At 29.4% G+C, this 19,477-nt stretch overlaps 3 protein-coding genes across 4 annotated transcripts; 1 reads left to right on the forward strand and 2 right to left on the reverse strand.

Moving 5' to 3' along the window:
• The first annotated feature begins 2,231 nt into the window (after positions 1-2,231).
• LOC132952116 (cuticle protein 1) lies at positions 2,232-5,109 on the forward strand. The gene is made up of 2 exons (XM_061024276.1): positions 2,232-2,553; positions 3,824-5,109. The coding sequence occupies exons 1-2, from the start codon at positions 2,539-2,541 to the stop codon at positions 4,250-4,252; spliced, it is 444 nt and encodes a 147-aa protein (XP_060880259.1). The 5' UTR covers positions 2,232-2,538; the 3' UTR covers positions 4,253-5,109.
• A 1,931-nt stretch (positions 5,110-7,040) lies between these two features.
• On the reverse strand, positions 7,041-19,154 carry LOC132952715 (SET and MYND domain-containing protein 4-like). 2 transcript variants are annotated; one of them, XM_061025110.1, is made up of 9 exons: positions 18,857-19,154; positions 15,383-18,255; positions 14,411-15,018; positions 13,624-13,873; positions 11,726-11,822; positions 9,952-9,976; positions 9,236-9,877; positions 8,974-9,128; positions 7,041-7,339 (listed from the first exon to the last, which is right to left on the reverse strand). In XM_061025110.1, the coding sequence occupies exons 2-9, from the start codon at positions 15,402-15,404 to the stop codon at positions 7,141-7,143; spliced, it is 1,998 nt and encodes a 665-aa protein (XP_060881093.1). In that variant the 5' UTR covers positions 15,405-18,255; positions 18,857-19,154; the 3' UTR covers positions 7,041-7,140. The 2 variants fall into 2 exon arrangements, with proteins under 2 accessions (XP_060881093.1, XP_060881094.1); XM_061025111.1 differs by lacking the exon at positions 15,383-18,255.
• On the reverse strand, positions 9,986-11,703 carry LOC132952716 (uncharacterized). The gene is made up of 3 exons (XM_061025112.1): positions 11,244-11,703; positions 10,761-10,874; positions 9,986-10,636 (listed from the first exon to the last, which is right to left on the reverse strand). The coding sequence occupies exons 2-3, from the start codon at positions 10,867-10,869 to the stop codon at positions 10,245-10,247; spliced, it is 501 nt and encodes a 166-aa protein (XP_060881095.1). The 5' UTR covers positions 10,870-10,874; positions 11,244-11,703; the 3' UTR covers positions 9,986-10,244.
• Positions 19,155-19,477: the final 323 nt, after the last annotated feature.

The following is a 19,477-nucleotide window of genomic DNA, read 5'->3' on the forward strand; positions in this document are numbered from 1 at the left end:
TCGTCTGTTATCTAATCAACAACATTGCCATAAAAAGAAGATGACAACAAAATATCATGGAAATAATATTCTTTATCATTTTTCTTTAAAAAAATAATATTTTCGTTGCAACGATGATTTTGAAATCAGAGGACAGCCGACACCGGCCGTGGTTCCATGCCCGCCAGACGAATAGAGGTATACGGTTTTGTAAAATGACAAAACAATTTGCGGTCGAACCGGCCCAACCGGGTGTTACTAACTCGTAACGGCGTATTATTATTCAATATTATATATTTTTATTGTAACAATTAAACTATTTAAGTGTTTAAAGTGTATCGTATTATCTCGCGTATACAATAATATACATAGGTAATATTATAATATATTGTGCGCACCGACGCGCGCAAAGGTGCAGCTGTTTCACACCAATCACACACGCGCGTCATTATTGCAGCAGGGCGTTGGTTAAGTCTGTCGGTTTGGATGTTTCGAGTTTCGACGAGTTTTCGGTCTATTAATGAAATCCCCGGTCGTGACGCGGTCGCATGTTATTATAATAATATATACACTGCAACGTGTATAAATGGTGTTAACGTTATGCATCGCCATCTATATAATATTGCCGATATTGTATATTTGTATTTAGGTATTATGTTGACAAACACACGCATAAATGTTGCGCGATCGTTTCGATCGAAAATCGTGTCGAAAACAGACTGACCCGACACGTACGTTGTATATTATAATAATATAATATAGAGTGCTACTATAGTCACCATCACCCCAAATTTTTTTCTTTAAAAGTGAATATTTATTCAAATTCTGATCTTTGAAATATTTTATACTATAGGTATTAGGTACCTACTTAAAGAATATTTTCATATTTTCTAACCTCCCTATAAATTCCAAAACTATTGTCTTGGACTTATTATCATTAGTGCGCAAAATCAAAAAACTACATGTTCGAATTTTGATTTTGATACGTCGAAATTTGCAGAAAGATTACCCGCTAAATAATTTACAGTAGAACAACAGATTATCATTTGTAAATACAGAAGTTTGTATCTCAGTAAGGACATTCCTTATAAGTAGTACAAAGAATTGCACAAGAGTTTTAGGATCTTATGGTCTTTGCAGAGTATACTTAAAAATCAGATTTTGATTATAGTGGGTAATATTATATTATATTTATTTGTTTTGATGTCCATTGCCTATACTTATTGGTATAGATAATATATAATGTTAATGGCGTAAATATAAACTGGAAGGCATGGACCAACAAAAAAAATGTGTGTTTAAGGGTCGTGGTATACCAATTGTGCTGCTTATATTTCGCAATTATATATTTATGCATATAAGTAATGTTATAAATCTACTAACTATTATTGACGTTCATTGTATGATAATAAACAATTCTAAAAAATAAAATTATAAGATTTACGTGAAATAATAGATTTAATTAAAATAACTTATTGCTATAAAGTTTCCCCAAAGTTTGCACAGCTTTAATATTATAATTGACTTTCCCGGTAACCAATGATAGTGCAGAACGATCGTTTTCATAACCAAAACTAATTAAGAACTTTTTTAAAAATACCATGAGCCAAGAGCGTCTTTTGAGGTTTAGATTTAATACCGAAAGAAAAAGATAATAGCTAAACAGTTTAAATCAAGAAAACAATAATTAAGCAATGTAATTTATTTCAAATATTAAATTTTTGAACATTTCTACTTAATTTTTTCCCCATATTTTTTGTCAAATGATATAATAATTATTACTATTGTACTTTTTACGAATTTCAACTTAAAATAGTGAAGAGTTATCTTTTGTTTATTTCAAACATTTTAAGTAGATTTTATGCCATGGGCCCCTAAAATCCTAGTTGCGCCACTTGGTACCTATGTAATATATTGTAGGTATATAGTATAATACTATCATTATTATTATTATTTGCGGTGTTCCGGTCACTGCTGGTCTTATTATGTTATACCTGTACATGGTAAATGCGCACCACATTGCCCACTGACTACGGATTTGCGTCAATTATTATATATTATCAATATAATATCTCTTATAGGTACTATATCGTTATGTTATTCTATCTTGTTGTGTATATCACGTGTGTCGTTGGTTGCGGTTTTTACGGTGATTCCGTGAGTGGTGGGTGCTGACGGTGGTTATTGCAGCGTGCTTAGGGATATCTTAAATCTTTCGACTTTCGTATAAATAACGGCCGCGTCCACGACAAACGTATACTTCACCGTTGTATCTCCACAGGACAACAACAGCTCGAGTTAAACGCACAAATACATACAACAGCACATTATAATATTATTATATTATTATCATCTGATTTGTCGTTGACTTTTCCAGCCGTCGTTGTACATTCGCGTTCCGCAAACGTTTTCGATTCATCGCAAAGAAGTTTATATATTTTATACATAACTTACCTATCAGTCGCAGCTACAGTGTCTACAGCGCATTTGCTGGATCCATCGAAGCAGTCTTCAGACAACTCTAGTACTATATATATCGTATATATTCACCAATTCACCATGATCGGAGTACTCGTGAGTATAATTATGTATTTATATTATGATATATATAATACCATAACTAAAAGTACATTGGTAATTCAGTTACCACATGACACAAGTCGTCGAACTAATTTACAATAGTCAGTAGACAATACTAGTATAATATTACTATCAATTTTTGATTAAGATATATTTGAATTTTTACCGCCAATTATTGTATAGTGTTGTATTAGAGTAGGTATATTTATTTTTATACTAAGAATGTCATGTCATATGATAATAATGTTTTATAAACATTTCGAACTCAAAATTCAAAGTTTGATAAATTTCTAACACAATAACTTTACTTAACTCGTAAATCATACAAGTTATTACTTATTGCCTTATTATACATTTATATTTTATACGTATAATATGTGGAGGTATAACAATTACAATTTCAATAGGTACATTGTACATATTATTTTGAATTCTTTCATAGAGCTGTACTTAGCTCTATAAGGTTGTATATATATATTTACGACTATACTGTATATTTGATATTCCTATATAGTAATCCATAATTATTATAGTAATTGTATAGTGATATACCTGGATAAAGCGTGGCATTTCTTCACATACCCGGATTTAAAACAAAATTTGCAAGTAAAGCTAGTTATTTGTAATCATGATTTTATTCGCAGCTCAACTTATATAGTAAACTTCTATAGTTACCTATGTATAATATTAAATCTGTTTCTGCATACATAAATCCTGCATTCTTAGATAAAAAGGTAAACACAATAAACCTAAAACCTATCTCTCTTCGGGAAAGTTATTTAATCATGAATATGTTTTTTCAATCACAAGAAATTCAAAAAAGAATTTTGTTTAGCGTTGTATCTATATTCCTTACACTTACGCATTCATCATAACTCATAATGAAACGGGTGATAATGTCACCACGACACCATATAGGGCATAGACACACTACGAATTTCAGATAGACCCCGCCATAAAGACACGATCATGTGAAAATATTTCTCAGCGATTTTTTGACCACTATATGGCACTATCCATATAAACCGGTTTCTTACCAAACTTTTTTTTAAAAATGTATGGATATTCTTTTAAAAAAAAATAGTATAGTAGGTGTAGATTATACAGGTATTTTGAAAGATTGTGATAATTTCACAAATTTGCACACCAACGGCCAATTTCCATACATATTATTGCACTGAGCTGTTTTTAAAACTATAATTCAGTGTATTATTGTAAATCGAAATATCGTGATAAATGGTTTTTGTTGGTCTTTTGTACTCAGGCAATCGTTTTCGCGGTCCAAGCCACGGCGGTGCTAGCCGGCGGCGCCCGGTACCCGTCCGGACTGAACCCGGCCCTGTGTCCCAATTACCCACACTGCGACAACGTGCTGTTGGCCGCGTACGCCCAACCTGCGGCCGGCAACGATTACAACGATCATTACACCAACAACAACAACAACGCCGGCCAGTATTACGGTTCCGGTTACCAGCACCACCCGTCCGAGGCGTCCAACTACCACAACAACCAGCCGCTGGTCCCGGCGCCGTACACCGAGCCCGGTTACCCCGCCGGCCTCTCGTCGTCCAACTGCCCTAACTACCCGTACTGCTCACACCAGGTACCGGCCGAGGCGCTCAGGTACGCGCACAAGAGGTACCCGTCCGGCGTCAGCCCGCAGAACTGCCCCAACTACCCATACTGTCACTGATGGTCCATCGCGCGTATAATAATTAGTAATAACACTATTAAGACAAGCGCGATGTATGCAAATTATGTATAATATTATTATTATAATATAGTGATGATGACGCGCACACTGCAAGCACCAAGTTCATATTAATTATGCATACGCAGTGGATTCTTATTATGTCGAACGTCATAATAAGAATAATTATTTTCGTAATGTCGAACTCAATTGAAATCCCCTTGAAATAATTACCATTCCAATAAAACTCGATATCTCCAACTTTTATCTGAGGACGACTGAGGTGTCCCTCGAATTTCAATATACCGATAGTTTACTGTATAATATAAAATATATAGGTACATTATAATACTTTGTTATAAATAATAATACTATTTGGGTACATATTGTTTATTCGAAATCCGTTAACCCGATTAATTATAATTACCTATATAATTCCTATATCATACTTAAACTCCCGGAGTGCTGCAGCGTATACCATTACACTATATTATTAATTATTATTATTATATTATATTGGAACACATCTCGTGACTCATAATAGTTTACAATTTTTGGCTATAATTAATATACGAATTATTATTTTTATTTTTAACAACTTTACTTACGTGGCTATATATACCTACCTATTATATTCATTAACATTATACATAACACTAAATAGTAAATACATAACAGGACTATTGATTATATCAATCACGCGTATAATATTGTTTCGTTTAAGTTTAACGTACTCCACAATTCCATATATATATTTTTTTAATTTTATATAAGTTTTTAATAAATCAACGGTACATTGTACATTACATGAATAATATTATATTTATATTATTATTTGGATACAATAAATATATTACATACACATGAATACATGGTATAGTTTGAAAATGTATAACTTAAAAGAGACGTTACCCGATATAGGTCTAAGTGCATCCGGTAATCAAAATTATACCTTTTTAAGTTTTTATCACTGCTCATGTTGATGTTATACATCTACAATAACTTGCGATTCATGGACATTACTAACCAAATTTGTAAAAGGACGTTGCAAAATACATTCCAATTTATTCATGTAGAAATCCTAGCCCTATTTATAAATATTCAAAAATCCAAATTTAAAAACGTTCGCAACACTTACAGATATGCTTATATATAGTAAGAAGAAAAATACCGTTAACTTTTTAAATACATAATTGTTTATAAATAATTAACTAATAAGTTGACGTTACATGGATGTTTTATTCGTCTTAAACAAAAAAATAATGGTGTTGGAAGTTCAAGACAAAACAAAAATAAAACTGCAGTTTTGTATTGCGTAAAAGCAGAAAACGAGGATGGTTTCTTTGCAGGACAACGAATGCATACTGAGTACATCCTGGCAAATCATATAGCGAGATGGGACCTATACACCTATACCAGGGGGTATGTGGTACACTGAAAATATAGTAGATACCTATATATACCGTCTTGAGTGTCCCTCCATGCTGCTGCGATGAAAGAGCGGTTGGGTATGTAAATATGTTATAGACGTTATAGTCTTTTTTTCGACGAGTGTTACCACTGTACCAGTAGGTTTCCAGAATAACAAGGATAAATACTTAATACACTGTTATATAGTCGCAAAGGCTGAACATGGTTTGACACGACCGCGAAGAGTGCCGATTGCTAGCCAACAGTCTTTGAAATTTGTCTCTGAAGTAGGAATATGTGAGGCGTCACCATATACCTGTTAATAGACCTAGCTATGCCCAATGGGCGTCACAGTCCACGCAGCAACATATAGAAATATTAGTGTTTTATATACCTAATTTAAATCAAGCTGATCAAATGTTGAAAGTATATAGGTAAGGTTAATTAACAAATATTTATAGTTTATAATTTATATGATGGCAATGTTGTGTCGAATAGAGTTGTAACTCTATTGTAACCCTGTGGCGTAATTAGAAATTTGTCCTGGGGGGGGGGGGGGGGAGATAGACATTTTTTACACACAAAATACTACATTTTCAAGTACAGAGGTGAGTGGTATATATATATATATCTTATTATCTTACTAAGGCTCTGGGGGGTCTATCCCCTTCAACCCCCCTTAATTACGCCACTGTTTAGACCCACAACACGCATGTTTATTATAAATAAAATTATTTATAATTTTAAATATATATATACGTAATGTTAAATAGATGTCCAATTAGTTTAAAATAATTTACAAAAATATTAAAATACTATGATATTTTTATAATATTACCTAGGTACTTTAAACAATAATTCAGGTTTTGTATTCACTAAGTCATGATGGTCATTTTGATCATAATATTTTCATCACACATAAAAATGTAGGTGTTATAATATAACTCATATTATAGTGTAAACGGGCTGATAATTGAAGTTAGTGGCCAAGGTGTTCAAAATAACTCTCTAAAAGCGTTCATTCAAAAACTGTATTTATAAATTATAACTAGGTATATGAGAATTGAATTTATGTCAAGTGTCAACATAAGGTATATTTATTTTGAGATTCAGTGGTGTTAAATTAAGGTTAACTTTAGTAATGTTGATTTTAAAATTGTTGAAATATAGTAAATATTGAAATTGTATAAATGTTGTTTTTAGTAGGTAGGTTACCTACCAATATTACAATATTCCTGTTGTTTTAAGAATATAATATTATTGAGACGGTCCCTGTGTTGTCTAAACTTAACAATTTTAACTAGTTATTTTAAGAATGGGTTAAGAATGGTCACTGCGAGATCGAATGAGTTAAACAATAATTATTATTAAAAATATATCATGTAGGTATAAAATGTTTTATATTATATTTTCTTTATTCAATGACATAATGTACTTGATCTGAAGTGTAATACATACATGCTTGGATTAATTGAATACATTTATAGTGTATGGTACTTGGTTTTTTCAAAATTGGAATACAATAAATCTAAAAATGAAAATAAAAAATCTAAACAATCAACATTTATCCTGCGATGTATTAACAATAAATCTACAATTTCATTAAATTTGGATAAAGTCGTTTTTGGAATACTAAGGTGGTTGTCGCCGTTCTCGTCGTTAATAATCAGTGGACCATTGCTGCAAAATGTACAAGATAATAAGTAAAATAGATAAGTCATATTAATATATTATATTTGTATGAAAATGCGTTTTAATGAGATTAAATTGTTGTTTGTTCTAGATAAGTATAAATATGCAGAAATTAACTATGTCTTCTATCGATTATTTATACAGGATTTATTGGATAATATGTATATTATACATATAATATTATTTCATATATTTTTAGATGAGTTACGCAATGTTTTTATGTTAATTTTAATTTTTACACAAAAATAGTTACGCACCTAATAAGTGTCTATGAGCAAAAAAAAGCGATATAGGGGGCTTAGCCCCCTCCCCCCTCCCAAAAAAAATCCGTCAAACCTCCTCTTTTTTAGTTTTGTAGGATCGACCCCCCCCCCCCCCCGCTCACATTGATGTCAATAATGTTAGCCCCCTCTGAAATAATGTATTTCTGCCTATGCTAATGTATGCTGCAGTCCAAAGTGCAGGCATCACCTTCGCACAACATACACACATGTTCCTTAACCAACCAACAGTAATTCCCCCACGAAATGCTAATGACCAGAGTTGCCCATATTTTAGATTCTGAGCAGAGCGATTCGATGTACCTATGATTATTTTTATGTCTGTTATTGCCTTTGTAGAAAAGTAAAAATGCTTAGATTTTCTTCAAAAGCATCTTTTCTGATAGGATAGTGAATCTAGTGGTACTTTGAAGAATCAAAAGTAAAAAAATCTGTGAAAAACAAAAAAAAATTGAGGATATCGGGAATGTTTATAAATATATTGTATACTCAAAATCGGTTTTTGACAAAATTGATATTGGTTTTTAGTGTAACTCTTAAACAAATTACCGTAAATACATGTAATTTTCACTGGATGTTTATATTAGCATTTTCTTTACACCATAACATTTTCAAAATATTTTGACTTGTTTTGTGTTGTTTACGGCCATTTTCGGTTTCCAATTTTTTAATTTTTTTTTTTTTATAGGATAAATGTCAATTAAATTGTAATTGTTGGGTCAAAAAGCATGAGCATTTAATACAATGCTCTTGATATATTGTTACAACAGTAGTTAAAAAATATTAAAAATACATAGGCACAATTTTTTTTTTATAAGCAATTAATGTTCGAACTTTGACAAAATGTATCAAATTTAAAATTAAAAAAATGTATAAAAGGTTCAACTTTTGTAGCTAAGGATCGAAAATTTAAAACAAGGTTCCACGTAAGTAGGTTATTCTGTAACAAAATATTTAAAAATCTAAAAACACAGTTTTTATTGTTATTTATAATGTTCAAATTAGGACGAAATTAGATATTAAACGAAGAAGAATGATTTTAGTTTTGTTTTGTTAAATACTAAATAAGAAAATAATATTTAATTTGTTATTAAATAGTGCTCAATATTTTATAACTGAACTACATTTAAATTTAATTATTTGTTTATAGGTGTATAGGTAGTATATTCAAATATAAATTATTTTAGAAATTGTGGCAAAGGGGCGTTACATTTATTTTGCCCCCGGCATCTTTAATTCTTAATCTATCGCTAATCATACCTGGTTATTTCTATCATAAATCATAATAAATACATAAGAAAATAAGTTAGGTCATAGGTTAGGTTAAATATAATAATATACCTAATAAATAATTCATCGAGTTTCAGCGATACATAGATTGGCCAATCGTTTGTACAAGCCTGGCACTGACATTGGAATTGGTATTGATCAATTAAATGTGTAATACGTTCTTCTTTGCCGTGTGACATAAATTTGACACCATAATCAGTAAATAGCTATATAATACAATAATATTATTATATCGTAATAGGTAAGTTATAATTTTTTGAAAACAACTCGTGTACCCACAATTTAATATAATATATTATGATAAATGATTTACTTGAGATCCTTTTGAAATCGGTTGTATTGCCCGAGTCACCTCCACACCACTATACGTTTGAACAATCACATTTGGATCACACGAATGATTTATCAAACCGTACGCAGAGCATAGAACAAGAGCGATGGAGTCATAAGTAGCTGGTCGATTCGAGATATTATTACTGCTCTTGCCGATGTACTTGGAAAGCTCTACAGACGCGTACGAGTTTAAGTTGGCTACACACAGCAAATGGACTAAAGATACACCAACAGTGCCTAACAAATTTGACGGTATATCATAATATTCATTTAACGACAACAGAGACACCATCATTGACGCAGTGCAATGCATGAAAAATAAATTGGATACGGTCCTTTTGGTCTCGTTTCCGTCCAGTGCATAGATCGAATGGAAAGTATTGTCCATAAAACAATTATTGCTGCTTTCGTCAAAATTAAAGTTTGGTTCATTATACTTTCGTACCATTGAGCAGAAATGTTCCACACCCATTAAATTTATAAGCTGAACAAAACAACGTAAAGCCAGATCGTGGGTGGGTTCAATAGTAGGGTCCGCTTTGAGAGGATAGACTAATGAACATTCCATACCGTGATAACTGGTGTGAGCTTTACGTAGACACGTCTCATCACAATAAACAACCTATTACCAGCAAAATATTTTTTTTTTACAGGCATTAAAAACTTCTATAATTTATGTATTAAAAATCAATTCACCTGTGAACATTTGGAACACGGTATGGCTGATAAACAGTGGCGGCGCGAGGTAAAATTAATATGTGGGCGAAGTAGACTTAAAGAGGCCCTTTTTTAAAATTTTTTTAATAAACATTTAAGTAACAATAGTTATTTAATAAATATTAAGATTTACAATTTTTTAAAACAATAAACTCTAATTATTAACCTTTTATTTGCAAAGTAGTCAATATAATTTTATTTAAACATAATTATAAAATTAAATACATATTTTTTTAAATTAATAATACTGTTAGAAGTTTCATTTTTTTTATTTACAAGAAATGGACTTTTCGGCTTTTTGCTTCACTAAATGTTTTAAGTATATCTTCGTAATTTAAATTATTTGCAATTTTCGTTTCAATGGACAAAACTGCTAATGCTGAGAGTCTTTCTTGTGTCATCGTATTTCGTAGGTAATTTTTAATTATTTTAAGCTTCGAAAAACTTCTCTCTGCTGAAGCTGTACTGACAGGAATAGTGAGCATAATTCTGACTGTTATATAAACATTTGGATATATTTCTTGTAAATTATTTTCTATTATGTATTTGATGAGTTGTTTTGCATCCTTAATAAAGTCTGGTAGACTTGAAATTATGAGTTGTAATTCTTCGTATAATTCAAATGATTGAATGTCGCTCTTTTCACCTTCTTGAAGAACTGTACCTAAATCACAACAATGCTTATAAAGATCTTCTTTGGAAATGGATCTTAAAATATTCATATCATAAATAAAACCAAAATATTCAAAGTATTCATTCAATGATTTTGTTTAGAAATTTCATCATACTAGTACTCATAGCTTGGTTCACTTGCATCATTTCAGCTTTTCTCTTTCTTTTGGAAGCACCAGATTCCCATTTCCGACCAGTATCTCTGTCTCTACTAGATCCAGACATGATACCTACATAATATGGATAGTTAATTATATTTTAATAATAAATTATTATGTAATATTTATAAAATTATTATTTTATTATTTATTAAATTATATTTATAATACAAATAATATTCTATTACAAATTACAATTATTTATTAGTTCTTAAAGTTTTAACTAACATTTCCAATACAACATACTAAAATATATTATTTCCATACTTCCCTATTATAAAAAATTATTATTATAGGTATATCTATTCTGTCACAATAAATCGTTTTCCATACTGATTATGTTATTTTCATATTATAATAAAATAATTTTATAACTAATATCATAAAACAAAAAAAAAACAATGGAAAATGTAAACACAATTAATAAAGTTTTATACTTACAACTTAGGTACGTGTGGTATGATTTTTGCTTCGTTAAATATTATTAAATTGAATATAATTTTCGGTAATCGATCGATACAGAAACGAGGATAAAACACAACCAATTGAACTAACAACAACTGTCAAAATGAAATTACGTTATCGAGTTTAGATAAAATCGGTTCGCCGAATCGGTCAGTCTGGCCCCGATAACGCGGTTTATATGTTAATTATAGAATAGTCGCGGTCGTTTGCCGATCGGCAACCGACAAAACGCATAGTGTGATCTGGTACTTTTAGTAATGACTAAATATGACGAAATATAACATTTATGCTTATGATTTTTTTTTTAATAAAATAATTTCATGGATACAAAAATTTTTGTATAGATACTTCTCCCATATTTTTCTATGGTTAATTATAAGTCCCTATGAAACGCGAGGCCCTTTGAGGTGCGAGGCCGTGGGCAATGGCCCACTTCGCCCACGCCTAGCGCCGCCACTGCTGATAAACATCGTCGGAAACAATAATTGCAGTTGAACATCCACATACTATTTTTAAATACGCCAGCAATAGGCTTTTCTATAATGAGTATTTCACCTAAAAACAGTTGACTTGAATTTATTCATATAAATTTGTCACAATATTGTTATGCTTTTGAATGGCTGTAATGTCCGCCGTAAAAATACAAATGTATTAAATTAAATAAACTAAATAAAAATGTAAACTAAAACTATTCGACTATATTATATACTATTTAGCACAAGGGAGTCCATCTTTGAAAATCCAGGGGGGGCACACACTGTATTTTTCCAATAATATTGACCTTTCTGTTAACCTGTTAATTGCTGGGTTTATGCAGATGTTGGTGTATTTTTTCATTTATGAATAAACCAAAAAAAATTGTATCTTTTATTTTAAATTTTTTTTTTATTCAAATCATTGAACTACGTTATAAAATCATTGTCATATTTTTTCATGTTATCGATGGATAAATTAATTTCTGTTATTATAGAACAATTTATTAGTAGGTAATACGAACATTATGGTTATCAATTTTCTTTATTCAATTTATCAATTATAATATATTATGTATAAAATATGTATAATATACATAATATATATAATTTGGGTAAAATGTATAGTTTTTAATTATTATTTGTAAGTGTAATGCAGTGGCTACACTAAGGGGTGGTGGGCATTTGCTGGTCATTCGCAGGATAAAAAATTGTTTGGGCACTTCTGTGATGCAAGATCGTTTCACTAACTTATAAATAATTTATATTGAAAGAAGTAGGTACCTATATAATCTAATGAAATAGAAAGTAAAGAAATTTCAAAAGAATTTGTCTAAAATGATCATAAATTACAATTTAAAATAAATAATATAAAATTTGTTTTTTTTTGTATTTTTAATTGTCTTATTACCTAATAATTACAAATGTGTGTTAGGTATACTTATTTTTTTTTCATAAAATATTATTCAGTTCAATTATAGACTATACTATTATTGTAGTTGGAAAAGTGTACAAGTAGAAAAAGTGCTTAGATAGAAATTATAAATAAATGTTTTATATTGTATAGGTAATTTTTGTTTGGATGGTGTTTGGGGCGAAGCCCCCCACTGGTCTACTTGATGTATATGTGGAATATGGATAGACCCCCAAGTCAAAAACTGAAATTGCACCTATGCCAGGGGCCCCAGAAAATCTTCCGCCGTCATTAGTAGAATGTGATATTATTATTATATATTTATATGTAAATTTCATAGACCTTTTAGATACTCATTAATAGTAGGTATACATGAAGTATATGGTAAATTAAAATCATTATGCCCGGTTGTAAGAAAAAATGATTAACTTAATCTGCCGTCTTAATGGTTCGATAAAATTTAATGAAGCAATAACTAAATCGTGTTTAACTGTTTAAGAGACCATTGATCACTATTGATTCATTAAATGTTTACCCAACAGGTTAACAATATTCGTTTTTTCGTAATTATTACAAAGACGTTATAGACAAATAAAACCAAGTTTTGTTAACAAAACAGCAGTCGTTTATTACCTATGTCGTATGTAGAAACGTTACAATAAATTAAATATGTTTTTCTTAAACATATTTTTTGGTATAGAAACGTTGCATTTAAAACCATAAGAAATCGTAGAATATAGGTAAATATAAAAATTAAATTTGCAGAATCTATGTAGGTATGTATATAATTTATATAAATTGTTAATAAAATCTACACAATTCCGTAATTTTGCGGGGTCGTGCTGCAGCGGGATATAATAATAATAATATGATATTATGTACCTATATGAGTATTGAATAAGACAATATAGGTATAACAGAAATCAGTAAGTAGGTATAAACTATGAAGTATATAAATTATAAGTCGTACCAGGCTTAATGTTTTTTGATGCGAATAATCCTCTTCCCATTTCTTTTGAATTTTGTATTTCAACACATTTCGATAAACCAGAATATTTATCAAATTTAAGTTTTGTGAAACTTTTATATTTAATATTAATTTTCTTTGTACTTTCTTCTACTACTTCACATTTTTTTACAAATTCTGATATTCTGATTCTGATTTTTTCTTTGGTGGCAAATGTTAAATGTGTATTACTATTTACATGTAATAAACAATTCTAAAAACAAATAGATATTAAGATTATAAATATTGAATGGGTATTTTAGTGATTATAATCAAAATTATCAAGTATGTAGACTAATAACTAATTCTCATTTTTTTAAGTAAATTAGCTAATAATTTATATTAATATTTTATTAAAATCTTATTTAAAAAAATAAATGTTTTTTGTTTGTCCTATATTAACTCAAAAACTACTGGACTGTGTTTAATAAAAATTATATCAATAGATTATTTGAGACTCGGGGAGGGTTTGTACTTCTGTAGCTTCGTATAACCTATCCGTCGCAGTAAACACTGAACTTATATTATCTATGTTAAGTTGAAATTTTAAAATGTCCCTAGAAGTCTCCTTGCACTTGATCTGAGGATCACATACATTCGTATGTTCAGGGTTGGAGTAAAATCAAGTGCAACACCTTTATTAGTGCGTTAAAAAAGGTAGGTAGGTACTATTTTAATTATAATAATGATAATAATGATAAAATGATAAATATGAAATTAAAAATTAAAAATTAATAAATGTATAACGTACCGAATACAATTCTAAAGCAATGGAGATATGGTTCATCTGACGGTAACAATTTCCTTTTCTTTCATATAACTTGTAATTATTCTGCAATGGATACCGTTTGGATTTAAATGCTTGATCAATATCTTTTAAACTATGATCATACTCTTCTAAATAATATAAAGCAGCAGATCTATTTGCCACCGACAAAGCATAGTTTAGAGAGTCAATTTCTGCAGTCATTATACTTTGAGTATACATTTTTAGCGATTCCTCGTAGTTTTTAATTTTAAATGCTTCATTACCACGCGTTCTATATTGATCAGACGTCTCATTATTTTTGTTTGCTGTGGTACAATCCATATTTATAAACACTCCTTGTTTTTTAAGGTTTTTTTTCAGCCGTTTTCTCCACCGTCGATGCGCCTGTGATAGTCTAATATGACCATCGCACTTTGTAGGTAACCAATCATATTCTTTTAGTAATCCATGTACGTACAAAAATTGATCGTTAGAGTTCTTCTTGTCGGTAAATGACGAATAAAAATCTTGAGCTACATTCATTTCTCCGAAGTGTTCTGTGTACACGTATTCAGCAATTGGCATCTTGTAGTGAGACATTGTATTAATTTCTGAGTAAATTAAATACTAAATTACTAGAGTAATTTGACTGTATTATGTATTTTTTTTAATTGTGCTTAATAAACATATCAGAACATTTTACATATTTTAGCAAAACATAGAAATATTATAAACCCCTCTGCAGAATATTAAACTATATTTAAAATTAAAATACTCGCTGAAGTTAATTATTATACATAATAATCTATAATAAATATAATAATATAAAATTAAATATTTTTGTATTTTAACATAATAGGTACCTACATAGTACCTGCTAAACTGCACGCATATTATAGAGTAACACTGTAGAGTAACGTGTTCTAACTTCTACGCTGCAGTATTTTATACTATAAACATACCTATAATACCTACTATCGACTACTTCATTAATCATTAATATTACCTACTGGATTTATTTAACGTTTATTTCCTACCACTAACCTACCACTTACACATCTACTAAAACGACTATAAAAATTGAATAATATATAATACTATATTTATAGCTAAGTCGTAACTAGGTAGGTACATATTATAAGGTTATTTGGATGTCATTATATACTGTGTGTTGTACACGTAAGTAAGAAGGTATAGGTAATGAATCGACGCTGCCCTACCTACTTTCACTTTAGGAGTTCTGTGTATAATTAATTTTCAATTAGCATAAATGCATAATATTCTACAACTATACTATAATATACGGAGTAGGTAGGTACCTAAATACTGCCAACTATAATTTAGTAGTAGGTATCTTATTGAATTGCACCAAACTACTAAAATTACCTATTACCTAGTAAATAGGTACCAAATTATTATTTATTTAAGTTAACCTACCATAATATTTAATATTTATAAACAATATTTACATACATAATGGATTTATTGTTAAATAGTAACGAAAAATATATTTAGAATATTTATATAAGTGCGTAACACAATAATAGGTAGCAGAAGCAGAATATATTTTAAAATTTTTAAACGTTTTCATAGGCTAAAGTCGTACTTTATAGTAGCTGTAGGCCTGTAGCTATCACAGGTAAGTATCTAGACTCTAGACTCCAGTGGCGTAATTAGGAATTTATTTTAGGGGAGGATAGACATTTTTACACACAAATACTAAATACCTACTAAATACTAAATTTTCAAGTACAGTGTTGCAGTGGTCACTAGCTGGTGAGTGATAGCTGGGAACAGGTACTATTTTATCAAAAAACCTAACTAATATGTATACAAAGTTATTAAATGTTGCTTTAAAATTCTACAAAATGTAGTATTTACCTATACAATACTATAATATATTTGGCATACTCACTCAACTCAGTATTTTTTTTGAATTTTTTTTTAAACAAATACGTATTTCAATAAGTCAAAGACGATGGTGCAAAAAAAATTTGGGGAAATCATTATTTTGGAAGTTACATCCTTCTAAAATTAGCAATTTTACATTTGCTCACATACACACATAAAACAACACTGTACTTAAAACGAATTTTGATTTTTGTTTTACGTATTAGTATGAGTGATAGTGAAATTGCCGGTATATTTATGTTTTACCGGACATACTTTTAGATTCTGAGCGGAGCGATGAATGTATTGATTTTACAATGATGTGTGTTTTTTTTTTTATTTTTTTTATTTTTGTGTGTGTCATCACTTTTTAGGACAGTAAAAGTGCTTGGATTTTCTTCAATAGTAACTTTTCTGATAGGAAAGTGAATCTAGTTGGTACTTTGGGGGGTCAAAAGTAAAAATTACTCAGTAGTTTTATGTAACTCTAAAACAAATGACGGTAGGTACATACAATTTTGACTGAATGTTTATATTAGCATTTTCTATACACCATAACATTTTCCAAATATTTTGAGCTGTTTACAGACATTTCCAGTTTTCAATTTTTTTAGTTTTTTTTTCTATAAATATCAATAACATTTTATCTGTTGCGTAAAAAAGCTTGAAAATTTAATAGAAGGCTCTTAGGTTATTTTTTCAAAGGCAGATGAAAAAAATTAAAAATCCTTAGTCACAGTTTTTATTTATAAGCATTTAAAGTTCAAACTTTGACAAAATACGGAAAAATCACGAAAAATAGCAAATTATTTAGAGTTGAGAATTCATAAAAATTTTTCTTTTTAAATCTAAGATTTGAAAATGTAATATAAGATTACTCATAAGTTTGTCTACCTTTATCAAAAAAAAAATGTCTAGAAGAAATTTAAATTAAATTTTTATGAGCGTCTGAAATTTATATTTTTACTACATTTGATATTTACTAGATTTCTCATGTAACAATTTTCTTATTTTATTGTAATTAAAAAACGAATGACTGTAGATACTTGAAAATTTCACTGAATGTTTATATTAGCATTTTCTATACACCATAAAATGTTGAAAATATTTTGACTCTTTTTGAGCTGTTTACGGACACTGTCAGTTATCAATTTTTTTAGTTTTTTTTTCTATAAATATCAATAAATTTTTATTAGTTGAGTAAAACAGCGTGAAAATTTAATATAAGGCTCCTGATATATCGTTCTTATAGCAGTTAAAAAGTATTAAAAATACATAGGCACAATTTTTTTTTATAAGCATTTTAAGTTCAAATTTTGACAACATTTTTCAAATTTATAATTTATTAATTATTTTGTAGTTAAAAATGTATAAAATGTTTAATTTTTATGGCTAAGGATTGAAAATTTAAAACAAGGCTCCACGTAAATAGGTTATACCTATATAAATTACTTTATTCACAATAATATCATCAAATATACCTACTTGGTAATATCATATGCTGATTGATCGTTTTCGCTCAGAATCGTTTTTCTTATACAATGATATTATATCATTGAATTCAAATTAACTCCATCCATTACAGTGACCCACTTGTAACCTATTGTACAGCAGAGCGACATCCACTTATCCACTTTTTTTTTTTTATTATCCTAATTTAATGTATTGTAGAAACAAGATGACTCGCTTATTGTGTAAATTGTTATTTCACCATCATTCTTAACTTGTGATAATACGTACAAAAAAAAAAATATGGGTCGCTAAACTGAATGTATTCCAAATTTATTTTGTTTGTAATAATATAATACCTATAATATAATGTGCTTACCTAGGTACATAGCTTTTTTTATACGGTTTTTAAAAGAAACTCTAATTTTGTTGTACACATCATATATATGTGTTATAAACTTTCTGAGGGAATCCATCTCCTTCACCAACCCTTAATTATGCTCCTGGACCTAATCACAGAAAAGATTAGCTTGGTATTCAACACACATTTTGGAAAAATAACATAATTTTTATTGAGCGTTGTACGGTGGCCCTGCTTTGCCCTTAGAAATCTATTAAAACTGTTCAGGGGCAGCAAGAGTTTTTATAGTTTCTGAACGAACGTAGGAAATAATAAATAACTTCTAACTAGAAACTAGGTATTTGTGTCTACATGCTTTTAGACTTAAAGTTTAAGTATACCTATATGTTTTATTTTTGGCAATAACAAAGCTAAAGTTCAAATTTTGACAAATTGAATATTTTAACGAAAAATAATGATTTTAGATATTTTGTTATGAGTTCAAAAATATCATTCGTGAGAACTTGAAACTTTCATGTAAATACGTGGATATCAATATTATCATATTTTACTACACGCAATGGGTATTTAAAAATATTTAAATCAATTTTAACCTATTGCCTATTTATGGCTGAAGCCCGACCCTATTCATATAGGTAGTTAACTACCGGTCTACGGTAATTCGGTACTTATTGACTAATTATTGATATAAAATATAAATAAATAATAAGTATCATCATATAATATTATGAAAAATAATTTCAACTTACCGTATTTCTAATTGTAAAATACATTTTTTATACCAATATACTTAGTAATATATGCTGTCAGGAACTCAGGAGTCAGGACTGTCTCCGCTCAGAATCGTTTTTTTGTATGCAATGATTTATTACATTCGAATTTCACTCATCCATTAGTCAATACTCATTAGTGACCTAGGTATTTATAATGACGAAGTACACTTGACACTTACAAAATAGTCTACAGCAAACTGCAGAGTGAGCTCCTAGTTGTTTTTATCTTTAGTTAATAGTTAATGGATGTTAATGTCGAATTTTTAATAGTTAATTTTACAAACGATACATTGATATTTGATAATAGGTAATAAATATTATTTAAATACGTATGTCCTACAGATTAAATAGTTTCAATTATTTTAGTTTACCTACAGGCTACCACAGTTGGTAGTACTGACGTCTTGTAGTTATTTGTATTAGTGCCTACATAGGTATATCGTATATAATAGACTACACCATACCTATACATTTGAAATTTGAGCATAAGGTTATTCATATTTTTTAAGTTTAGGTAGATGATGTGGGAACTTCAACAATACAGGCTATTGGTAGCCTGTAGTTATTGTATAAAAGTACTGATTTGTAATTTTCACT

The sequence above is a fragment of the Metopolophium dirhodum genome, chromosome 9, assembly GCF_019925205.1.
Source record: "Metopolophium dirhodum isolate CAU chromosome 9, ASM1992520v1, whole genome shotgun sequence".
In the NCBI taxonomy this organism is placed as follows: domain Eukaryota; kingdom Metazoa; phylum Arthropoda; class Insecta; order Hemiptera; family Aphididae; genus Metopolophium; species Metopolophium dirhodum.

Excerpts from the sequence above, each read along its gene's own strand:
- LOC132952716 (XM_061025112.1), bottom strand. The coding sequence starts at position 10,869 with ATGTCTGGATCTAGTAGAGACAGAGATACTGGTCGGAAATGGGAATCT. Across the intron at positions 10,637-10,760 it reads GAACCAAGCTATGAGTACTA|GTACAGTTCTTCAAGAAGGT; the intron begins GTATGATGAAAT and ends GTTGTGATTTAG.
- LOC132952715 (XM_061025110.1), bottom strand. The coding sequence starts at position 15,404 with ATGATTAATGAAGTAGTCGATA. Across the intron at positions 9,977-11,725 it reads TTCCGACGATGTTTATCAGC|CATACCGTGTTCCAAATGTT; the intron begins AGTGGCGGCGCT and ends CTGTTTATCAGC. Across the intron at positions 7,340-8,973 it reads CTCGATGAATTATTTATTAG|CAATGGTCCACTGATTATTA; the intron begins GTATATTATTAT and ends TACATTTTGCAG.